Source organism: Elephas maximus, chromosome 21, assembly GCF_024166365.1.
Source record: "Elephas maximus indicus isolate mEleMax1 chromosome 21, mEleMax1 primary haplotype, whole genome shotgun sequence".
In the NCBI taxonomy this organism is placed as follows: domain Eukaryota; kingdom Metazoa; phylum Chordata; class Mammalia; order Proboscidea; family Elephantidae; genus Elephas; species Elephas maximus.
The window spans coordinates 17,166,848-17,187,961 of NC_064839.1; the positions used below are offsets into that span (position 1 = coordinate 17,166,848).

The window sequence follows — 21,114 nt, forward strand, 5'->3', positions numbered from 1 at the left end:
TGTCTCCGTGACCTAGGGCTGTGTCTCCGTGACCTAGGGCTGTGTCTCCGTGACCTAGGGCTGTGTCTCCGTGACCTAGGGCTGTGTCTCCGTGACCTAGGGCTGTGTCTCCGTGACCTAGGGCTGTGTCTCCGTGACCTAGGGCTGTGTCTCCGTGACCTAGGGCTGTGTCTCCGTGACCTAGGGCTGTGTCTCCGTGACCTAGGGCTGTGTCTCCGTGACCTAGGGCTGTGTCTCCGTGACCTAGGGCTGTGGCTCCGTGACCTAGGGCTGTGTCTCCGTGACCTAGGGCTGTGTCTCCGTGACCTAGGGCTGTGTCTCCGTGACCTAGGGCTGTGTCTCCGTGACCTAGGGCTGTGTCTCCGTGACCTAGGGCTGTGGCTCCGTGACCTAGGGCTGTGTCTCCGTGACCTAGGGAGGCCATCTAAGGGACTAGTTAAAAACCAGTTGCTGCTGAGTCACTGTTGACTCATGGCAACCCCATGTGTGTCAGAGTAGGCTTATGCTTAATAGGGTTTTCAACAGCTGATTTTTCGGAAAGATAGTGCCAGGCCTTTCTTCTGAGGTGTCTCTGAGTGGACTTAAACCCCTAACCTTTCAGTTAGCAGCCAAGCATGTTAACCATTTGCATCACCCAATGACTCCATTTCAGGGACTATTTCCGTTATAAATGAAAATCCACTCCTAGGCAGCATATTAATTTGTCTTAACTAGAGAAATCGTTGATAGCTTCTCTTGTTGACAACCTTGTATTATACAAACTCATGACACCATTGCTTTCCAGCCCAATATTGCCCCACCCTTCCAAGGCTGGCATACAACCCCCATCTCAGGGGATGCTGTCCTGGGGAGCAATAGGTGAGCTTTAGTTTTACTGAGTTGGGTGTACACGATAGGAGGGAAGAGCTAGAATGCTTCCGGTAATGGGTGTGGATATTTGCAAGCAGTGCTGACAGGGAGGCGTAGACGGAAGACACTCAGGACAGCGGTGGAGAGCTGGCTGAGAGGAAATTAAATTTTGTCAACCATGTGCAATGTAAACCTGACCCCTAGCACCCATGAAAGCCTCCATAAGATCAATATTACTCTCCAATGCTTCGGGAGCCTGGTTTGTGGTTTTGAGATGAAGCCATGGATCTGGTCTCAAGGGGACACAGGACGCAAACAGAGACTTCCAAGAAGGTTCAACCTTTGTCGGGATGAGGAAACAGAGGACCAGAGAGGGGTAGGGGCTTGCCCAAAGTCGACCCTTAAGTTAGAACCAAAAATGACTCTTCCCACTAAAAATGAAGCCCAAAGAGCCCACCAAACAGGTGACCCCCAAGTCTCCCGCTCCTCCGGGCTGGCTAGCTCAGTACAGATACTCTCGGACTGTGAGTTCCTTCAGGGTGAGCCCCCGGGTGGTGGGCTTCCGGAGCTGGCGCTCCTCCAGTTTCTCTTGCAGGGACACAAAGTCCTTGCCCAGCACGTAGGCCAGGCGGGCCATGGCGTCCAGCAGGGGCGCGTAGTACCGGTGGCTCTCCCGGGCCTCCAGGTACTGCAGGGCCCTCTCGCCCACGGCGAAGGCCTCCAGGGGGTGCTCGAGGTCACGGTGACACAGCAGCATGGCGCAGAGGGCCGGGACCACCAGGACGGGGCAGTGGCGGGTCAGCTTCTCCTGCAGGGGCACCACGTGCACCAGTATGTCCAGGGCCTTGGTGTACTGGCCGGCGCGCAGGCATCCGAAGGCCTCGCGCAGCTCGGGCCGCGTCAGGAAGTCGATGAACTCGCGGGAGCGGCGCACGCAGCGGATAGTGTAGAGCAGGCTCAGGTACTCTTTGAAGGCCAGCTTGCGCTCACAGATCATCTCCTCCGTGAAGTTCCCCATGAGGTGCTTCTTGGGGAAGGCGACATCTTCGATCTCTTCCCTGAAAATCTTCAGGAGGTTTTTCTGGAGCTTCTCAAAGTCTGAGTAGCGCCGTTCCAGGATGGCTTTGTTGCTGTCAAAACTCCCTGTCTGGATGACAACGATTTGGTACATCTACAAGACAAAGAGAGAAAGGCTCTGACGACAGCCTGGCGGAGGTTGGAACTGACAGAGAGAGCCCAGACAAGTGAAAATAATGACGCTGACGAGTTAAAACATACCCTGAAAGTGGGTGGCCCTTATCTGCAATTCCGCTTTAAATTGCCTTTGGAATCAGCCAAACTACAAACACTAATCATGACAAGAGGCAACCCAAGAATAACAGACACAGCACCGTGGGGGTGTGCCTAGAGAGAAAGCTCGGGAACATGAGGTGCAGGGGGCCTGGGGACTGTCTTGGCTTTGTGTTATCAAAACTGGGCCTCAGTTTTCTGAAATGGGAAGCTTGAATTTGATCTGTGTTCTCCCAGTTTGAACACTTGGGAGATGGTTTTAGGTCGTATACTGGTAATGATGCAATATAGTAAGAAAGTGATTCCTTTTCGATTCTCTTCCCATGGGCATAGAGAATATCGACTGAGGCCACAGATTCTGGAACTGTATGCCAGGGTTATGATCTCAGGTCCAGCGTGGACTAGCTAGTCTGTGGTCATAGGTGATTTAACCTCTCTGAACCTGTAAAATGAGAATAGTAATAGTATCCTCACTGGGTGAGGGCTAAATGAGTTAATACACAGTAACTGTTTTGGAACCATGCCGGACACACAGTAAGCCTTCCGCGTTAGCTATTGTTATTATTCTGGTCCCCGTTAAGGGAGGGAGAAAGGTTGAGTGTGGCCCATATATAGTCTTGTGTTGTTAATCACTGTCAAGTGGGTTCCAACTCATGGCAACCCTGTGTATAAGAGAAGGAAACGTTGCCTGGTCCTCTGCCATCTTCACCATCATTGGTATGCTTAGTCCATTACTGCAGCCACTGTATATTTTGAGTTCTTTCCAACCTAAGGAGCTCATCTTCTAGCACTATAATGGACAATATTCTGTTGGGATACATAGGGTTTTCATTGGCAAGTTTTCAGAAGTAGATTTCCAGGCCTTTCTTCCTAGTCTGTCTTAGTCTGGAAGCTCCACTGAAACCTGCCTACCATGGGTGACCCCTCTGCTATTTGAAATACTGGTGGCATAGCTTCCAGCATCACAGTGACATACAAACCACCACAGTACAACAAACTGACAGACGAGTGGTAGATATAGTCTTTCACATTCCGTAATACAAGCTAGGAGCCCTGGTGGTTAGTGGTTAAAGTACTCAGCTACTAACCGAAAGGTCAGCGGTTTGAAACCACCAGCGGCTCTGTGGGAGAAAGATGTGGAAGTCTGCTTCTGTAAAAGTTTACAGCCTTGGAAATCCTATGAGCCAGTTCAACTCGTCTTATATCGTCATTATGAGTCAGAATTGAGTTGACGGTAATGGGTTTGGTTTTTTGGAGAGAACAGTCCCCAAGCACAGGGCTTTCTACCAGGCAGAGTAACCAGCTAGAATCTATTTTATTTATTATTATTTATATTTATTTTTGTGGTTACCTTTTTTATGCCATAGGATACTGGTTTTTCATTTAAGTGATTTCCTTTTGAAATACATGCATTTAGTGTTTTTTTTGTTTGTTTGGTTTAGTGTTTTTTTTTTTTAAGTGATTTAATGAAAAAGTAATAATAATGTAAATGCTACAGGGAGGTGGCAAAACCTATGAAGAAGGGACACAGATAACAGACATCATACGATTAAATTGTATGTTGTTTCTTGGAGGTAGACTTTGTTGTCCCAGCTGGGCTATCTCCTCCTCAGGATCAGGGGCTGTGACTTAGGTTCTCTAATCCCCATAGTACCTAGCTCAGTGCTGAGCATATAGTAGGTGCTCATGAAATCTTGATTTCTGACTATCTTCTCCAGAAGAAATCTGTGAGTTAGAGTGTGCCAACCCATTTCATGTCTGGGAACACTGAGACCCCACAGGAATTGCCCAGGGTCAAAAAGGAGGTGGCATAAGGGCGTGAAAGATCGTTTTTTTTTTTACTTGGCGTACCACGAACTTGGAGGCCTTTCTCTCCTCAATGCGGGCCGACGCGATCTCAAAGAGCAGTTTGACATGCTTCCAGTGGCATTTCTCGTTCCTCCAATACTCCTGCAGCTCTCGCGTAGTCATGCTGGAGTTAGGGCTCAGGCTGCTGGGCATATCTGGAAGGGTGGCACGCTTTAAGATTTGTACCAGCCAGTGCACTTCAGAGGCTAAGGCTTGGGGAGATGGCTGGGTCTGCCTGGCATGGGACCTCAGAGTTCCTGAAAAAGGGTGAATGTTCCCTCCCCTCAACCCTTCTATGTATAGGCCATCAAGCAGACATCTGTTCCCAACCTGGCTGAGTCCACCCACCACCGACAAGCCCAAATGGCCCATCATCCCAAGGTGCTTTCTTGGCTCTGAGAGGCCGCATTGTGGTTGTGCTGCACTGCCTGCTTCTGGCCTGTGGGTTGACATTGTGAAAACCTGTGCTCCTGTGGAGGGGACTGTGGCTTGCTCATCTCTGCATTCCCTACAACGCTGGCCCCATGGCTGGCACCAGGCCTCCTTGAGCATATCCCAGCAAATGGTGGAGGGATGCTGGGTTCCAGGCTCAGCCTGGCCAGCCCCGACCTCACTCATTTCCCACCTGCCATGCTTCCTGACCGTCTCGTGCTCATACCACTCCTGCCTTGAAAGCAGCCTACCTCTTTCCCTGCCTGGACAACTTATCACGGTGTTTCTTAAAACTTTTGTGAGACCTGAGCCCGTCTAAGAATCTTGGGAACACTGGATCCCTCACCAGCAAAATGCACATGCGAGTTCGCATTTTATTTTATGGGATCATGGGTCCCAGAAGCCTTTCTCCAATATGTCCTTCAAGGGCCAGCCGACATTTGACTTCTACTGTCCCTTGGCATTTGAGTGAGAGCCTCTCAGCTTATTCTTTTGGCCTTTTTCATGACATTTCAAATGTCTTTTTACGATCAGTTTCTTCATTAAATTTGAGAGCCAGCCTAATGTTTGACCTGTGCCTATTTTCCAGTGCCCTGCAGAGGGCCTGGAACACAGCACGTTTTCAATTGGCATGTCTCGAATGATTGCGTGAATGAATGAATGGGTGGCAGTTTGTTCCAAGAGATGGCACTGTAGCAGATGCCGTCAGTGCCTGGCTATGCCAGTCAGCATTTCCTTCTGGAAGCACCTGCCACTCTTGGCCTGAGGGCTTTCTTGGGACATAAGAGCTTGCTCAAAAGCATCCTTCAGCTGGTGAAGATGGGATTTAGTGAGTAAATAGCCTGCCTGCCTCATCCCCCAGGTGCACCATCTCTGAGATATTATCCAAACAGCCTCCCAAAGATCCTCACCAGGCTTGGGTCCAGTTGCCCACAGCAGTAATCTGCTCATTGACACTATACTGGCTTCTTGCCCTTCCCTTCCTCACCTTCCCACCCTCCTACCATGCCTTCTACAATCATCTCCCAGATAAACAACTTGTACCCAAATCCTTGTCTCAGTCTCTACATTGGGGTAATCCAAGTTAAGAGAGCTGCCCAGCTAGAAGACACCATTGCATACATTGAGGGGACCCACGTGCTTACTTCAAATGTCTTCAGACCTCTACACCCTGACCAAGCCCCAAGCTTCAAGCCCACCTAAGTGTCCTTCAGGTCCTGGATGTGGGAGGTCTGGACCAGTGGCTGATGCTTCTTGCTTGGTCCTTGCCACACACTGGGCTGCAGGGTGCCCTGTCCAACCAGGACCCCCAGGGTGCTCAGGACTTGCCATGCTCCAAGGCTGCCAAGGACACAAGAGAGATCAGTGAGTGCCCACTCATGTTGGGGTTCCTGGTAGTTTCTGGGGAGCCTATGATCTGTGTCATATTCCCTGCTGGCAGGCAGAAGGGAATGACAACATCCTTGCTGCTGAGTCCTCTGCCATCCACCCAGCTGCCCATCCAGTTGCCAGATGCTAAACGTGGGCTTCCCCTTTGCACCCAGCGTAGTGTGGAGAGCTGCACAGGTCACTCCCAGGGTAAGCAGGTCCTTATTGTATTGTTAGGATCCTTGTATTATTGAGTCGAGTTTTAAATGAGGTGATCCCAAGTGTGGTACAATGGATCGCTTTTGTGAGGCCTTTCTTGCCATGTTCTTATAACTCCCACCCAGGTGATTGGCCGGGACTGTGCAGATAGGGTAAATGTAGCCCACCAAAGGGGTTTGTCAATATTGCCAACCCACTGGAATTGAAATGAGCTACCCCAGAGGCAGGAAAGAGGAGAATCCCACCACCACTAAGGAAGAATACCCAGAAGCGGAAAGCACATCATTTGGACCCAGGATGCCTGCACTGAGAAGCTCCTGGAACCAGGAGACTGAGAGAGAGAGAGAGAGCGCTGTAGCCCCGAAGACAGCGAGAAGCAGTGGCAGGAGAGACTGGCAGGAGACCGAGCAGCAGGCTTCCTGGTCCACAGAGTGACAAAGCTGAGTGCCTAGGTTGCCTCTGGGGATTTATTGCCAGGGGCTGAAAAAGCTTTGTAACACTTGCCTGAGCAGGGCAGACCAGGGCAGAGGCCTAGGACCAGAGAGAGGTATACCTGCGAGCACAGCTGAAAATAGGCTGTCCTGATGGAATCACTGTATCTTGAGCATTCCTGATCCTGAATTGTAACCTGTTACTTCCCTAATAAACCCCATAATCGTAAGTATTATCTGTGAGTTCTGTGTGGCCACTGAAATGAATTATTGAACTCAGCAGGGTGTAGAGAGTGCCATGGAAGGGAGAGTTGGTGTCAGAATTGGCAAAGATGGCAGAGAGAGGAGGCATATCTGACCTCTGCCTCATAAGAATCAGCCTTGGGCAATCGATCTTGATTCTCCTTTCCCCTTATGAAGAGAGGAAGTTTGACGCCATCTCCACGCCATTTTTACACCAAGCAAAGGTAATGGCTTCAGTAATTACTTGGGAGAAAGGTGCTGTCTTGTCTAGATGAATGTTCCAATTCTCCATTGTATATTACACATGCAATGAAATCCCAGTTTTCAGAGCAGGTTGACACTGGTATGGATTTTTTTCACAATTCTCTCTTTCTTTCTATCTAAGCAAACATTTACAGAGAGTTTACTATACCCACTTCATATCCATCTAGGTTGTTCACACCCACTGTCTTATTTAACATCCACAAAAAAAAATCTATCATTACACCCAATTAACAGATGAGGAAACTGAGGCTTAGCCCCCGGTTCTGCAGCTGGTGAGTGTGCCCAATAAGCAATGCCCAGTTGGTCTCAGATGCTTGTTACATGCCAGCCTGAGTTCTATGCTCTTGACGTGGTCTCTCTCAGTCTAACCACCCTGGGTGACCGAGACTATTGTTATGTCTATTTCACAATGAAGGAACTGAGACTTAGAGTTGCCCAAGATCAACAGCTAGTAAATGATGGACAGGCCACAAACCCAGGCTGGGCTGACTACAGAATCCTCTCCACCCTCGTCAGGGGTGGAGGGCAGGCAGGCCAAATCCTGGGGTCCAACTTATGCAGTAGCTCTGCTTGTGACCCAGGTAAGGGAACCAGTTGACATCACATCTGGTGAGCTACTTAACTTCTCTGTGCCTCAGTTTCCTACAAAATGGGCATGATAATAGAACTCACCTTCATGAGGCTGGTAGAGGATTAGGTCAGACAGACCATGTAAAACATCGGTTCAGGGCCCCACACATACTATAGTAATATAATATTATTATATTAGGGTGTCTTAGTTATCTAGTGCTGCCACAACAGAAGTACCACAAATGGATGGCTTTAACAAAGAGAAATGTATTCTTTCACAGCCTAGTAGGTTAAAAGTCTGAATTCAGGGCACCAACTCTAGGGGAAGGCTTTCTCTGTTGACTCTGGAGGAAAGTCCTTGTCATCAGTCTTCCCCTGATCTAGGAGAGTCTCAGTGCAGGGACCCTGGGCCCAAAGGACGTGCTTTGCTCCTGGCACCATTTTCCTGGTGGTATGGGGTCCCCCATCTCTCTGTTTGCTTCTTTTGTTTATATCTCAAAAATAATTGACTTGTGGCAGGTCCAAGATGGGGAGTAGCCAGACGCTTCCTGTGGTCCTTCTTACAACAAAACCCCCCCAAAAAAACAAGTGAATCAAATATATATGACAAACTAGGAGCCCCAAACATCATAGGCAAAGTTTGGGAATGGGACTGAGCGACAAGGGGAGGGAGAAATGGTTCAGAAGCAGTGAGGAGTTGCCGGACCTGACCCAGGAAAACCTACCCACCTAAGTGCTCTAGGAAACAGGGACATGCTTTCCTCACAGACACTCAGGGGTGGTTTTCGCCCTCTGCTTTACTCGGGGTGTGACCGCCTATTGTACCCAGATATCTGTGCCTACACCAATCACCCCTGCTCATCTAGGACTGTAGGTAAGAGCCTGCACCACACACTTGGTGACTATCTGGACACCTGAGCTGAATCCATACAAGAGAAGTGAATGGACTCCTGGGCTCACATACCTAGTAACAGCTCTAACCACTTGGTGACAGGATATTAGAGCTTCAATGGCATCAATAATCAAACTAGCTCACATGAACAGCCTATCTGGGCATATCAAAACAAGAAGCTAGGACACAGTAAGCAAACATAAAATAAATGCAATAACATCAATGGCTTGGAAACAACAGTCAATATCAAATCACATAAGGAGGCAGACCACGATGGCTTCAGCAAGCTCCCAAAACAAAGAATCAAGAAATCTTCCAGATGAAGAAAATTTCCTGGAATTACCAGAGGTAGAATACAAAAGATTAAGATACAGAACTCTTCAGGAGATCAGGAAGATCAGGAAAAACACAGAACAAGCCAAGGAATGCACAGACAAAGCATTAGAGGAACTTAAGCAGATTAGATTAGAGCACAATGACAAATTTAGTAGGATGCAAGAATCCATAGAGAGAGAGCAAACAGAAATTCAGAAGGTTAACAATAAAATTTCAGAATTAGACCATTCAATAGAAAGTCATAAGAGCAGAACTGAGACAATGGAAGTCCGAATTAGTGAGACTGAAGACAAAGCACTTGGCACCAACATATTTGAGGAAAAATCAGATAAAATAATTAAAAAAAATTAAGAAACCCTGAGAATTATGTGGGACTCTATTGAGAGGACTAACCGATGAGCGTTTGGAGTACCAGAGCGGGGGGATAACAGAAAATACGGAGAGACTTATTGAAGATTTGTTGACAGAAAGCTTCCTGATATCATGAAAGATGAGAAGATACCTACCCAAGATGCTCATTGAACCCACACTAGGTATATCCCAAAAGAAAGTCACCAAGATATATTGTAATCAAACTTGCTGAAACCAAAGATAAAGAGAGAATTTTAAGAGCAGATAGGGATAAACAAAAAGTCACCTACAAAGGAGAGTCAATAAGAATAATCTCGGACTACTCAGCAGAAACCATGCAGGCAAGAAGACAATGGGAGCACATATATAAAGCCTTGAGGGAAAAAAATTGCCAGGCTAGAATTATATATCCAGCAAAACTGTCTCTCAAATATAATGGCCAAATTAGGACATTTCAAGACAAACAGAAGTTTAGGGAATTTGCAAAAACCAAACCAAAATTATGAGAAATGCTAAAGGGAGTCTTCCAGTTAGAAAGTCAATAACAATAATAACCCCAAGCAAGAACATAGGACACAGCAACCAGATATCAACCCAGATAGGGAAATCACAAAAATAAATCAAAGCTAAAATGCTCAAAACAGGGAAATAGAGATGTCAATATGTAAAAGATGACAACATTAAATCAAAAAAGAGGGACTAAAAAAATGTAGTCATAGGTCTTTCATATGGAGAGGAAGTCAGAGCAATACAAAATGAATACAATGAAAAAGAGGAAAAGAAAATATATAAAGAAAAACAACTCAGCACAGGAAAGTAAGTGGAACAAAGAAACTGTCAATGACACACAAAGACATCAAAATGACAGCACTAAACTCACTGAGTGTAAATGGACTAAATGCAGTAATAAAGAGACAGAGTGTGGCAGAATGAATTAAAAAACATGATCCATCTATATGCTGCCTACAAGAGACACACGTTAGACTTAGAGACACAAAGAAACTAAAACTCAAAGGATGGAAAAAAATATATCAAGCAGGCAACAACAAAAAAAAAAGAGCAAGAGGTTTCAGGGGACATCTAGGCCAACCAGCATAATAAAATCTATTAAGAAAACATTCTGCATCCCAGTTTGGAGAGTGGTGTCTGGGGCCATAAACATTAGTGAGTGGCCATATAAGATGCATCAATTGGTCTCAACCCACCTGGAGCAAAGGAGAATGAAGAACACCAAGGACACAAGGTAATTATGAGCCCAAGAGACAGAAAGGGTCACATAAATCAGAGACTACATCAGCCTGAGACCAGAACTAGATGGCGTCCGGCAATAACTGATGACTGCCCTGACAGGAGAGCAGTGGGATGCAGACCTCAAATCCTCATAAAAAGACCAGACTTAATGGTCTGACTGAGACTAGAAGGACCCTGGAGGTCATGGTCCCCAGACCTTCTGTTAGCCCAAGACAGGAAACATTCCCAAAGCCAACACTTCAGACAGGGATTGGACTGGATTATAAGATAGAAAATGATGCTGGCGAGGAGTGGGCTTCTTGGATCAAGTAGATACATGAGACTGTGGGCAGCTCCTGTCTGCAGAGATGAGAAGGCAAAGGGGGACAGAAGCTGGCTGAATGGACACAGAAATAGAGGATGAAGAGAAGGAATGTGCCGTCTCATTGGGGGAGAGCAACTAGGAGTATGTAGCAAGGTATACATAAATTTTTGTATAAGAGGATGACTTGACTTGTAAACTTTCACTTAAAGCACAATAAAAATTAAAAAAAAAAAAGAGCAAGAGTGGCAATATTAATTTCTGACAAAATAAACTTTAAGTAAAATCCACCACAAAAGATAAGGAAGGACACTATATAATGATTAAAGGGTCCATACACCAGGAGGACATAACCATAATAAATATTTACATACCCAACGACAGAGCTCCAGAATGCATAAAATGAACTAACGGCATTGAAAAGAGAGATAGACAGCTCCACAGTAATAATAGGAGACTTTAACACACTACTGTCAGTGAAGGACAGAACATCTAGAAAGAAGCTCAATAAAGACACAGAAGATCTAAATGCCACAATCAACCAACTTGACCTCATAGGTATATATAGAACACTCCACCCAACAGCAGCCAAGTATAGTTCCTTTTCCAACCCACATGGAACATTCTCCAGAATAGACCACATATTAGGCCATAAAGCAAGCCTTAACAGAATCCAAAACATCGAAATATTACAAAGCATCTTTTCTGACAATAAAGCCATAAAAGTAGAAATCAATAACAGAAAAAGAAAGAGAAAAATATCAAACACATGGAAACCAAAAAACACCTTGCTCAAAAACTTTTGGGTTGTGGAAAAATTAAGGACAGAATAAAGAAATTCATAGAATCAAATGAGAATGAGAACACATCCTACCAGAACCTTTGGGACACAGAAAAGCAGTGCTCAGAGGTCAATTTATAGCAATAAATGCACATATCCAAAAAGAAGAAAGGGCCAAAATCAAAGAATTAACCCTACAACTTGAACAAATGGAAAGATAACAGCAAAAGAAACCCTTGAGCACCAGAAGAAAACATAGTAAAAATTAGAGCAGAATTAAATAAAATAGAGACTAGAAAAACAATTGAAAGAGTTAACAAGACCAAAAGTTGATTCTTTGAAAAGATCAACGAAATTAATCTTTTCACTGGCCAAAGTGACAAAACAAAAACAGGAGAGGAAGCAAATAACCCAAATAAGAAATGAGATGGGTGATATTGCAACAGACCCAACTGAAATTAAAAGAATCATAACAGAATACTATGAAAAATTGTACTCTAACAAATTTGAAAACCTAGAGGAAAAGAACAAATTTTTAGAAACACACTGCCTACCTAAACTAACACAAACAGAGGTAGAACAACTAAATGCACCTATAACAAAAGAAGAGATTGAAAAGGTAATTTAAAAGGTCACAACAACAAAAAAAAAAAGCCATGGCCCTAACGGCTTCACTGGAGAATTCTACCAAACTTCCAGAGAAGTGTTAACACCACTACTACTAAAGGTATTTCAGAGCACAGGAAAAGATGGAATACTCCCAAACTCATTCTATGAAGCCAGCATAACCCTGATACCAAAACCAAGTAAAGACACCACAAAAAAAGGAAATTACAGACCAATATCCCTCATGAACTTAGACACAAAAATCTTCAACAAAATTCTAGCCAAGAGAATTCAACATTTCAAAAAAATAATTCACCATGGCCAAGTAGGATTCATATCAAGTATGCAGGGATGGTTCAACATTAGAAAAACAATCAACGTAATCCACCACATAAATAAAAGACAAGAACCACATGATCCTATCAATAGACGCAGAAAAGGCAGTTGACAAAGTCCAACACAGATTCATGATAAAAACTCTCAGCAAAATAGAAATAGAAGGGAAATTCCTCAACATAATAAGGGGTGTTTTTACAAACCCAACAGCGACATCCTCCTAAATGGAGAGAGTCTGAAAGCATTTCCCTTGAGAACGGGAACCAGACAAAGATGCCCTTTATCACTACTCTTATTCAACATTGTGCTGGAGGTCCTATCCAGAGCAATTATGCTAGAAAAAGAAATAAAGAGCTTCTGAATTGGTAAGGAAGAAATAAAAGTATCTCTATTTGCAGATGATATGATCTTATACACAGAAAATCCCAAAGAATCCACAAGAAAACTACTGGAACAAATAGATTTCAGCAAAGTATCACGATACAGGATAAACATACAAAAATCAGTTGGATTCCTCTATACCAGCAAAAAGAACATTGAAGAAGAAATCAGTAAATCAATACCATTTACAGTAGCCCCCAAGAAGATAAAATACTTAGGAATAAATCTAACCAGAGATGTAAAAGACCTATACAAAGAAAACTACAAGATGTTACGGCAAGAAACCAAAAGAGACCTACATAAGTGGAAAAACATACCCTTGCTCTATTCTACACCAAGGAATCTGCAAATACAATGCAATCTCAAGCCAAATTCCAATGGCATTTTTTAATGAGATGGAGTAACAAATCACCGACTTCATATGGAAAGGGAAGAGGCCACTGATATGTAAAGTATTACTGAAAAAGAAGACCAAAGTGGGTGACCTCACGCTACCTGATTTTAGAGCCTATTATACCACCACAGTAGTCAAAACAGCCTGGTACTGGTACAACAACAGATACACAGGCCAGTGGAACAGAGTTGAGAATCCAGACATAAATTCATCCACCTGTGAGCAGCTGGTATTTGACAAAGGTCCAAAGTCCTTTAAATGGGGGAGGCAGTCTCTTTAACAAATGGTGCCGGCATAACTGGATATCCATCTGCAAAAAAATGAAACAAGACCCATACCTCACACCATGCACAAAAAATAACTCAAAATGGATCAAAGACCTAACTATAAAATCTAAAACGAAAAAGATAATGGAAGAAAAAATAGGGACAACACTAGAAGCCCTAATACATGGCGTAAACATTATACAAAACATTACTAACAATGTACAAACACCAGAAGAGAAACTAGATAACTGGGAGCTCCTCAAAATCAAACACTTGTGCTCATTCAAAGACTTCACCAAAAGAGTAAAAAGACAACTTACACACTGCGAAAAATTTTTGAGCTATGACAAATCCAATCAGTGTCTAATCTCTAAAATCTAAAAGATACTGCAAAACCTTACCAACAAAAAGACGAATAACCCAACTAAAAAATGGGCAAAGAAGACATTCAGGTGGCTAACAGGTACATGAAGAAATGCTCACGATCATTAGTCATTAGAGAAATGCAAATCAAAACTAAAATGAGATACCTTCTTATCCCAACAAGGCTGGCATTAATCCAAAAAACACAAAATAATGAATGTTGGAGAGAATGTGGAGAGACTGGAACACTTATACACTGCTGGTGGGAATGTAAAATGGTACAACCACTTTGGAAATCGATTGGGCACTTCCTTTAAAATCTAGAAATAGAACTACCCATACAATCCAGCAATCCCATTCCTTGGAATATATCCTAGAGCAGTAAGAGCCTTCACACCCATGTTCGTTGCAGCACTGTTTACAATAGCAAAAAGATGGAAGTGACCAAGGTGCCCATCGACGTATGAATAGATAAACAAATTATGGTATGTTGACACAATGAAATACTACACAATGATAAAGAACAAGGATGAATTCGTGGAACATGTCATAACATGGAGAAATCTGAGAGACATTATGCTGAGTGAAATTAGTCAGTTGCAAAAGGACAAATATTGTATGAGACCACTATTAAAAGAACTCAAGAAAAGGTTTAAACACAGAAGAAAACATTCTTTGATGGTTATGAGGGTGGGGAGGGAGGGAGGGAGGGAGTGGGGTATTCACTAATTAGATAGTAGACTAGAATTATTTCAGGTGAAGGGAAGGACAGCACACAATACAGGGGAAGTCAGTACAACTGGACTAATCCAAAAGCTAAGAAGTTTCCTGAATACAACCAAACACTTTGAGGGACAGAGTAGCAGGGGTGGCAGTCTGAGGAGCATGGTTTTAGGGGACATCTACGTCAACTGGTGTAAAAAAGTATATTAAGAAAACATTCTGCATCCCACTTTGGTGAGCAGCATCTGGGGTCTTAAAAGCTAGCAAGCAGCCATCTAAGATATATCAATTGGTCTCAACCCACCTGGAGCAAAGGAGAATGAAAAATACCAAATATACAAGGAAAATATGAGCCCAAGTGAAAGAAAGGGCCACATAAATCAGAGTCTCCATCAGCCTGAGGCCAGAAGAACTAGATGGTGCCCAGCTACCACCAATGACTATCCTGACAGTGAACACAACAGAGAATCCCTGATGGAGCAGGAGAAAAATAGAATGCAGACCTCAAATTTCTAGTAAAAAGACCAGACTTAGTGGTCTTACTGAGACTGGAGGGACCCCAGAGGTCATGGCTCCTGGACTCTCTGTTAGCCCAAAACTAAAACCATTCTGGAAGCTAACTCTTCAGACTGGACTATAAGACATAAAATGGCACTGGTGAGGAGTATGTTTCTTAGCTCAAGAGGACACATGAGACTATGTGGGCAGCTCCTGTCTAGAGGCGAGATGAGAAGGTAGAGGCAGACAGGAGGAGTTGGTTGAATGGACATGGGAAATACAGGGTGGAGAGGAGGAGTGTGCTGTCACACTGTAGGGAGAACAACTAGGGCCACATAAAAACATGTATATAACTTTTTATATGAGAAACTGACTTGAATTGTAGATTTTCACTTAAAGCACAATAAAAAAAAAAAAGAGATTGACTCAATATACAACCTAATCGTGTAGACTGAGGCCTGCCTCATTCACATAACTGCCTCTAATCTTGCCTCATTAACATCATAGAGGTTAAGATTTACAACACATAGGAAAATCACATGCAATCACAAAATGGTGAAGAATCACACAATACTGGGAATCGTGGCTTAGCCAAGTTGACGTTCATTTATGGGGGACACAATTCAATTCATAACTTAGGGAATAAAAAAAAGAATACCAGATAATATTTCCTATTATTATGATCCAACCCATATGTTGAGAAATACTTGTGAAATAAATACTCTAATAAAGTATAAGTTGGAATAGAATCAAACATGTCTGAGACAAATTAGAGAATGGGACAATTTTTGAAAATTGGGTGTAGCTCAGATGGAGTGAGTACCTAGGATACTGCTTCAGCACGGAAATTTTAAATAAGGAGGATCAAGTTACCTCACACCCTTCCTGAGAGGATCCAAGGAGGCCACAAGTGGGCACCTGGTGCACAGCTGGGCCTGAACTCCAGTCTGTTGGGTTCCAGGCCCTGATGCTGAACCCCTATGCTGACTCTTGTCTAGAGAGAGGCAAAACACCTGCTGCCCACACAGCCCTGTCTAGTCCCTGGGTGTGGCCAGAACCTGTGCCTTGATCCAGGGTGTGGGCCTCCTGGAGTTGGCCTGGCCTGGGGAGAGGTGAGGTCAACTGGGGTCAGGATCTCTTGCTTGCATGTGGTGACAGGAACCCTGGGGCATTCTCTAGGTGGCTCTGTGCAGCTGCCCAATGAGAATGGTGGCCCTCCATCCAACCTCACCTTTGACAGATGGGAAAACCGGGTAAGAAGCGGGGGTATGGCCTGGAGCTGGGCGTGATTCAGAGGGTGATTATTTCCCTGACTGTAGAAGATACTTCATTTATCTCTCATCTCCCCCGAAGAAGTTGGATACCTAGCCTTCCATCCTGATGACCACTGGCCCTCAGGCAAGCTATTTAATATCTCTAGGTATTAGTTTTCTTACCCGCAAAGTGTGGCCACAAGCCTGGTCCTGCTGGTGATGGAAGGCTAGGGACAGATTCCCTATGTTCTGGTAGGTGCCCAGGCAAGATGCTGTGTGGACCACGTGCTCTCTTGTCTAATGAATTCTTGGTGGCCCAACGTTTCCTGGGGGCACTCCTACGCACTTGCTTCAGTCAACTTATCTGTAAAATGGGTGATGGTGGGTGGCATTGGACTCAATAATACCAGCCCTTCCAGCTCTGCTTCCATGATCAGGCAGCTGGCGCCAGGTCAGAAGCAGGACACTGTTTGCCCAGAGAGCCTGCCCTGTAAGACCCCAGAAATGATGGCCTTGGCTGGACACTCTAGCAGAGATGTGGGAAGGCCGATCATGAACCCAAGGCTTAGAATATACAAATTCAGCAGCCAAGGCCAGCTCTCTTACATGTCCATTTAACAAGGAGCAGGAGGGAAACCGTCGTGTATTGGTGCCCCTCACAGGGTCTTGGGAACTTCCTATCCCTCCCCAGGCCTTGGTTTTCTCATCTGTGAAATGGGGAAAACAATTCTGTACCTCTGAAAGCTCTTTGGGACAGGCACACATGGGCCCTTCTCTCCTTCCTCTATACCCTTTTTAGCAAAGATTTCTAGATGTCCCAACAAAATACTGCACATGTTGGTGCTGTTGGCTTGGGGGTCTGCACTTGATCCAGGAGACAGAGCAGCTTCCTAGCCCCTCTACCACTCAGCACAGTGATTCCCCTCCTGCTTCACCTTGCCTAACCCCCGGGAGCCCTGCCCCATCCCAGTCCTGATGGGCAGACAGGGTGGCCTCCAAAGCCCATGCTTCCCTTCTGAGGGCTACAGAGGCTTTTCGTCTACTCAGAGGGGTGGACCGAGAGGAGGCCCCAGGATACCGGATGTGCCAGCTGCCCCAGTGGGGAAAGGATGGCACCAAGGACACCTTGACGCTCAACTGAGAAGCCCTTGCCAAGGTCAGGGGCTAGAAAATGGGAGAGTGCATCAGAACCCCCTAGTGGGGGGCAGATACAGGGGCGTTAGCAGGTTGGGGGTGGGCCCGGGATTCTGCATTTTTTACTAGTGTCCCAGGGCTAGGCTGATAGATACAGGGGTTCCCTGGCACCACTTTTTGAGAAACATAGGTGTTGTGACTTGTTTCCCAGGCCTAAGAGGGATTGCGTAATTTTCTGACATTTTCAATGGGATTGAAGCGTTGGAGGGACAGTACCCCACTCTCTAACTTGAGTCCCACACATAGCTGTGTCCCGCTGTCTAACGAGAGTCCCACACATAGAGGCCGTGACCCGCCCTGCCCCCACGAGGTACTGAGGAGGCACACGGTAGGAGAGGACTCAGGCCACAGGGGGCAGAGGCCGACCCAGCTTGGAATCAAACACTGACCTGAGGCCTGTGGCCCTGCGTGTGTCCAGGGGTCCGGGAGGGGTATCACATTGTCCCTTTCTGTGAGTCGTGCCAAGCCCCTAGGAGCAGACGAGTGGCTGCAGCTTCACTAAGTTTCCTGTTTGAAAACAGGAAATGGGGTATGTGACCTGCTCCTGGTCGCCCTAGCCCATTGGCTGGTGAGAGGTGGTGGGTGAACTTAACAGAGAGCTTGCTGCACCCTTTCCTCCTACAGCTGCTGCAGGGCGGTGCGGCGGGGGTGTCCCGGGGGTCTTGCCCTGCCTCACTTCTGGAGGTCTTGTAGCAGCCTGGTTGTCCTTCAGAGTCCTAGACAATCTTTGGCATTTGGGCAGCAGCTCCCAAGGCCCTTCAGCATTCAATATCCCACCCTGTGAGATAGGCATGCTGGGGCCATCATCCTCTATTAACAGATAGGGAAACTGAGGGTTGAAGAGCAGACCTGATGGGATGCAGAGCCAGCACCTTAAGTGGAAGGGTAGAGGGTGGGATCACAGCTCCCTGTTTGTTGCCCATTCTCTGGGCAAAACTGCATCCAACACTACCAACAGGAAGTACCCAGGGAGCTAAACCCCTGAGCAGTGATGCAATTCCCAGCCACCAGAACTTATGGCCTGTTGATTGAGGACAAGAAGCTGGGACAGGAAAGAAAGAGAGCCTCGTCAGTCTACCATGTGTGTCTTAGCGATCTAGTGCTGCTGTAACAGGAATACCACAAGTGGGTGGCTTTAACAAACAGAAATTTATTCTCTCACTGTTTCAGAGGCTAGAAGTCCAAGTTCAGGATGCCTGTTCTAGGGGAAGGCTTTCTCTCTGTCGGCTCTGGGGGGAGGTCCTTGTCAGTGCAGGGACCCCAGGTCCAAAGGACACACTCCACTCCCTGTGCTTCTTTCTTGGTGGTATGAGGTCCCTCTCCTCTCTGCTCGATTGTCTCTTTTATTTCTCAAAAGAGATTGACTCAAGACACAACTTAATCCTGTAGATTGATTCCTGCCTCATTAACGAAATTGCCTCTAATTCTGCTTCATTAACATTTTATTGTTGTTGTTAGGTGCCGTCTAGTCGGTTCGGTTCTGACTCATAGCGACCCTATGCACGACGGAACAAAACAGTGCCCAGTCTTGTGCCATCCTCATAATCGTTGTTATGCTTGAGCCCATTGTTGCAGCCACTGTGTCAGTCCATCTTGTTGAGGGTCTTCATCTTTTTCGCTGACCCTCTCTACTTTACCAAGCATGATGTCCTTCTCTAGGGGCTGGTTCCTCCTGATAACATATCCAAACTATGTGAGAAGTCTTGCCATCCTTGCTTCTAATAAGCATTCCGGCTGTACTTCTTCCAAGACAGATTTGTTCATTCTATTATAGAAGTTAGGATTTACAACACGTAAGATAATCACATCACATCACAAAATGGCAGACAATCACACAACACTGGGAATCATGGCTTAGCCAAGTTGATACACATTTTGGGGGGCACAATTCAATCCATAACATACCACCCTTTGGCCCCCCAAAATTCATGTCCTTGCCACGTGTAAAACATATTAACCCCATTATATCATCCCAAAAGTGAAATATCAACTCAAGTGTGAAATCTTCTGCAAAATTCCTCTTCATCTGTGAAATCTAGAATACAAGTTAACTGCTTCAAAGATAAAATGGTGGAACGGGCACAAAGTAGACATTTCTATTACAAATGGGAGAAATTGAAGAGAAAGAAGGGGTAATAGTAGCCAAGCAAGTCAACAGAACACATTACATTAGCCCTCAAGGTCTGAAAATAATCCTCTGTTTCTGAGACCATTTAGGCAATGGCCTTGCCCTCCATACTCGTGAGTGTTGGCCACACTCTCAGGACACTGGGTGGAAGCCCCTCGGACCTGGGCTTCAGCTCAGCCTTAAAGGCCCACTGGAATGGCATTCTGCTCCCTCAGCTTTGGGTGGCCCAATTCTCCTAGTCCATCTGAGTGGTAATCTTACCTTCTTGGCCCCAGCAGGCCCCATTCTTTGGCCCCTTGTGCATGGCAGCCCTGCCTCTTCAGCTTTGGGCAGTGCATCTGGCCCCATCCCACCGGCACTTGTAAAAGGCAGCCCCATACTCCGGAACTGAGTTGGTGAAGATCTGACTCTTTGAAACCTAGGAGGCTGTGGCTCCACCTGTGAGTCTCAGCAAGCTGTGGTTTTACCCTTTGATATTCCAAAGGTTGTGGCCCTACATTTTGAGACAGAAGCAGCTCTGCTTCCTGTGCCCTTTGACTCTTCAGCTTCTGCTTCCTGGTTCTTTGGCCCCTTGGCCCCTCAGCCCCTCAGGTGCTCCTGGCTCTTGGGCTAGCCAAACATCTGCCCTGCTCCGAAAGTGTTACAAAGCTCTTTAGCCCCACCAGTAAGTACCAGGAAGCACCCGCTCCGCCAGTAAACCTGAGCTGAGAGGCACTCAGTTCTCTTGCCCTGTGGGTCGGCAAGCCTAGCTTTGCTGATAAGTGCCTGGAGGCATACTGTCTTAGTCATCTAGTGCTGCTATAACACAAATACCATAAGTGGATGGCTTTAACAAAGAAATTTATTTCCTTGTGGTAAAGTAGGCTAGAAGTCTAAATTTAGGAGGTCAGCTCCAGGGGAAGACTTTGTCACCTTCTCTTGGACCAGGAGCAGGACGCTCTGTGCTCCTGGTACTGCTTTCTTGGTGGTATGAGGTCCCTACTCTCTGCTCACTTCCCTTTCTTTCTATCTCTTATAAGATAAAAGGTGGTGCAGGCCACGCCCTAGGGAAACTCCCTTTACATTGGTTCAGGGATGTGACCTTCGTAAGGGTGTTATAAAATCCCACCCTAATCCTCTTTAATATAAAATTACAATCACAAAATGGAGGACAACCACACAATACTGGAAATCATGGCCTAACCAAGTTGACACATATTTTGGGGGGACACAATTCAATCCATGACACTCCACACTTTGGCCCCCCAAATTCATGTCCTTGCCACATGTAAAACACATTCACCCCATTGTACCATAGCAAAAGTCTTAAATCAGCTGCAAGTCCAAAATTCAAAAATTCCTCTTCATCTGTGAAATCTAGATTACAAGTTAAGTGCTTCCAAAGTACAACGGTAGAACAGGAAGGAAGGCACAAACTAGACATTTCCATTAGAAGTGGGAAAAATTGGAGGGAAAGAAGGCATAACAGGCACCAAGCAGAACATACTACATTAGCCCTCAAGGCTTGAAAATAATCCTCTGTTCTCTGAGACCATTCACACAGTAG

General features: G+C 45.5%; 1 protein-coding gene across 2 annotated transcripts; it reads right to left on the reverse strand.

Annotated features, from left to right (window-relative positions):
• Nucleotides 1-1,167: 1,167 nt before the first annotated feature.
• SNX20 (sorting nexin 20) lies at nucleotides 1,168-19,922 on the reverse strand. Of its 2 annotated transcripts, XM_049864667.1 has the most exons (6): nucleotides 19,830-19,922; nucleotides 17,830-17,947; nucleotides 16,430-16,610; nucleotides 5,619-5,760; nucleotides 3,991-4,142; nucleotides 1,168-2,020 (listed from the first exon to the last, which is right to left on the reverse strand). In XM_049864667.1, the coding sequence occupies exons 4-6, from the start codon at nucleotides 5,749-5,751 to the stop codon at nucleotides 1,352-1,354; spliced, it is 954 nt and encodes a 317-aa protein (XP_049720624.1). In that variant the 5' UTR covers nucleotides 5,752-5,760; nucleotides 16,430-16,610; nucleotides 17,830-17,947; nucleotides 19,830-19,922; the 3' UTR covers nucleotides 1,168-1,351. The 2 variants fall into 2 exon arrangements, with proteins under 2 accessions (XP_049720624.1, XP_049720623.1); XM_049864666.1 differs by lacking the exon at nucleotides 16,430-16,610 and having other exon boundaries at nucleotides 19,830-19,920.
• Nucleotides 19,923-21,114: the final 1,192 nt, after the last annotated feature.